This window comes from Buceros rhinoceros, unplaced genomic scaffold (genome assembly GCF_000710305.1).
Source record: "Buceros rhinoceros silvestris isolate BGI_N320 unplaced genomic scaffold, ASM71030v1 scaffold33291, whole genome shotgun sequence".
In the NCBI taxonomy this organism is placed as follows: Eukaryota; Metazoa; Chordata; class Aves; order Bucerotiformes; family Bucerotidae; genus Buceros; species Buceros rhinoceros.
Genome location: NW_010396525.1, coordinates 13,230 through 14,410, shown reverse-complemented (window position 1 = coordinate 14,410; position 1,181 = coordinate 13,230). Strand labels below are relative to the sequence as shown.

Below are 1,181 nucleotides of genomic sequence, written 5' to 3'. Positions count from 1 at the left end.
CACTAAGTCTCCGGCCAGAGCCGGGTCGGGGGCTTCAAAACCGCCAGCGAACCAAGGCTTTGGGGGCGGCAGGAGAAGCGTCCAGGAGAAGCGGAGGAACCGGCAAGGAAGCGCTTACGGGACCGGAGGGGCAGAGAGCCAACGGTCAGAAGGTTAAGACAGCGTCCTGGGGAGACCAGGTCGACGGCTGCCGTTGGAGGAAACCTGCTGCTTACTTTGAAATCAAAAGTGTAATTGGTGTAAGGCATCAGGTTGTTTTCGTATGCGCTCTTGAGCTGGAAGCCGTGCGTAATCCTGCCCTCAGAAGCCCCGTTTTTGCCGTTGCCGCTGAAGTTCATGAGACACTCGTTGTAACGCAGCTCCTTGAAGTCCTTGTGGTTGTCGGCCACTATGCCGTTGCTCAAGTACTCCACTACCCCTGTTGGCAGAGGAGAGGGTTCAGCCGGGCGCCTGCAAACACGACAACGAGCCAAACGACCACGGCTTCGAAATGAAGCCCCTTACCCGAATCAGGCAACGAGTTGAGATCCGCGCACAGCACCAGAGGGATGGAGTTGGGATCTGCCGTGGGGCTGCCGGGCCTGCTGGAGGCTTTCTCCAGGATATTTTTCAGCTCTGAGACAAACATCATCGTCTGGATGAGCTTCACGTCGGAGTATTCGGGGTCCCAGTGCATGTGGGCATTGGCCACGATAAGCAGCTGTTTGTCCACGTGAAGCGACTTCATACCTGGATAAAAAAAAAACAACCTGCGGTTTTATAGGGCCTTACGCTGGCAACGAGCGACCAGAAAAGCAGATGCACCGAGGGAGCGGGGTGGCCCTTTGGAGTCCGTGGGAATCGCTTCGCTGCGTCTCATCAAACCTATCGACAGCGTGCCAGCCAGCCGATCGAGCGGCACGGGAAGATACGTGCTGACCTCGTTCTTCCCATCAGTCCCATCGCAGGGGCAAGGTGGAAGGATTCAATCAAGGGGCAAGAGAGAGAGTTGAAACTGGAACGTCATCGATGTAGACACGCCGACCACAGGCATACTCACTGGCTCCAAACAGCTCTTTGTGCACCTCCAACACCACGGCCACGCCGATGTTGTCCTTCGTCATCACCCTGTTCAGCATAGCTTCGGAGCCCTCCGAGTTGGCCATGGCCACCTGGTTGAACTCCACCGTGTGCTTCTGCAC

General features: G+C 56.8%; 1 protein-coding gene across 2 annotated transcripts in view; it reads right to left on the bottom strand.

Annotated features, from left to right (window-relative positions):
• The window catches only part of CNOT6L (CCR4-NOT transcription complex, subunit 6-like), a 5,496-nt gene that overhangs the window by 526 nt on the left and 3,789 nt on the right, over nt 1-1,181 (bottom strand). Inside the window, exons 8-10 of one of the 2 annotated variants that reach the window (XM_010145932.1) lie at nt 1,017-1,181; nt 505-721; nt 216-418 (exon numbers count right to left, since the gene is read on the bottom strand). The exon at nt 1,017-1,181 is cut by the window's right edge and continues 9 nt beyond it. In XM_010145932.1, coding sequence (XP_010144234.1) covers nt 216-418; nt 505-721; nt 1,017-1,181 — 585 coding nt within the window. Of the gene's footprint in view, nt 1-215; nt 419-504; nt 730-1,016 lie in introns of both variants that reach the window. The other variant, XM_010145933.1, reaches the window with a different exon arrangement.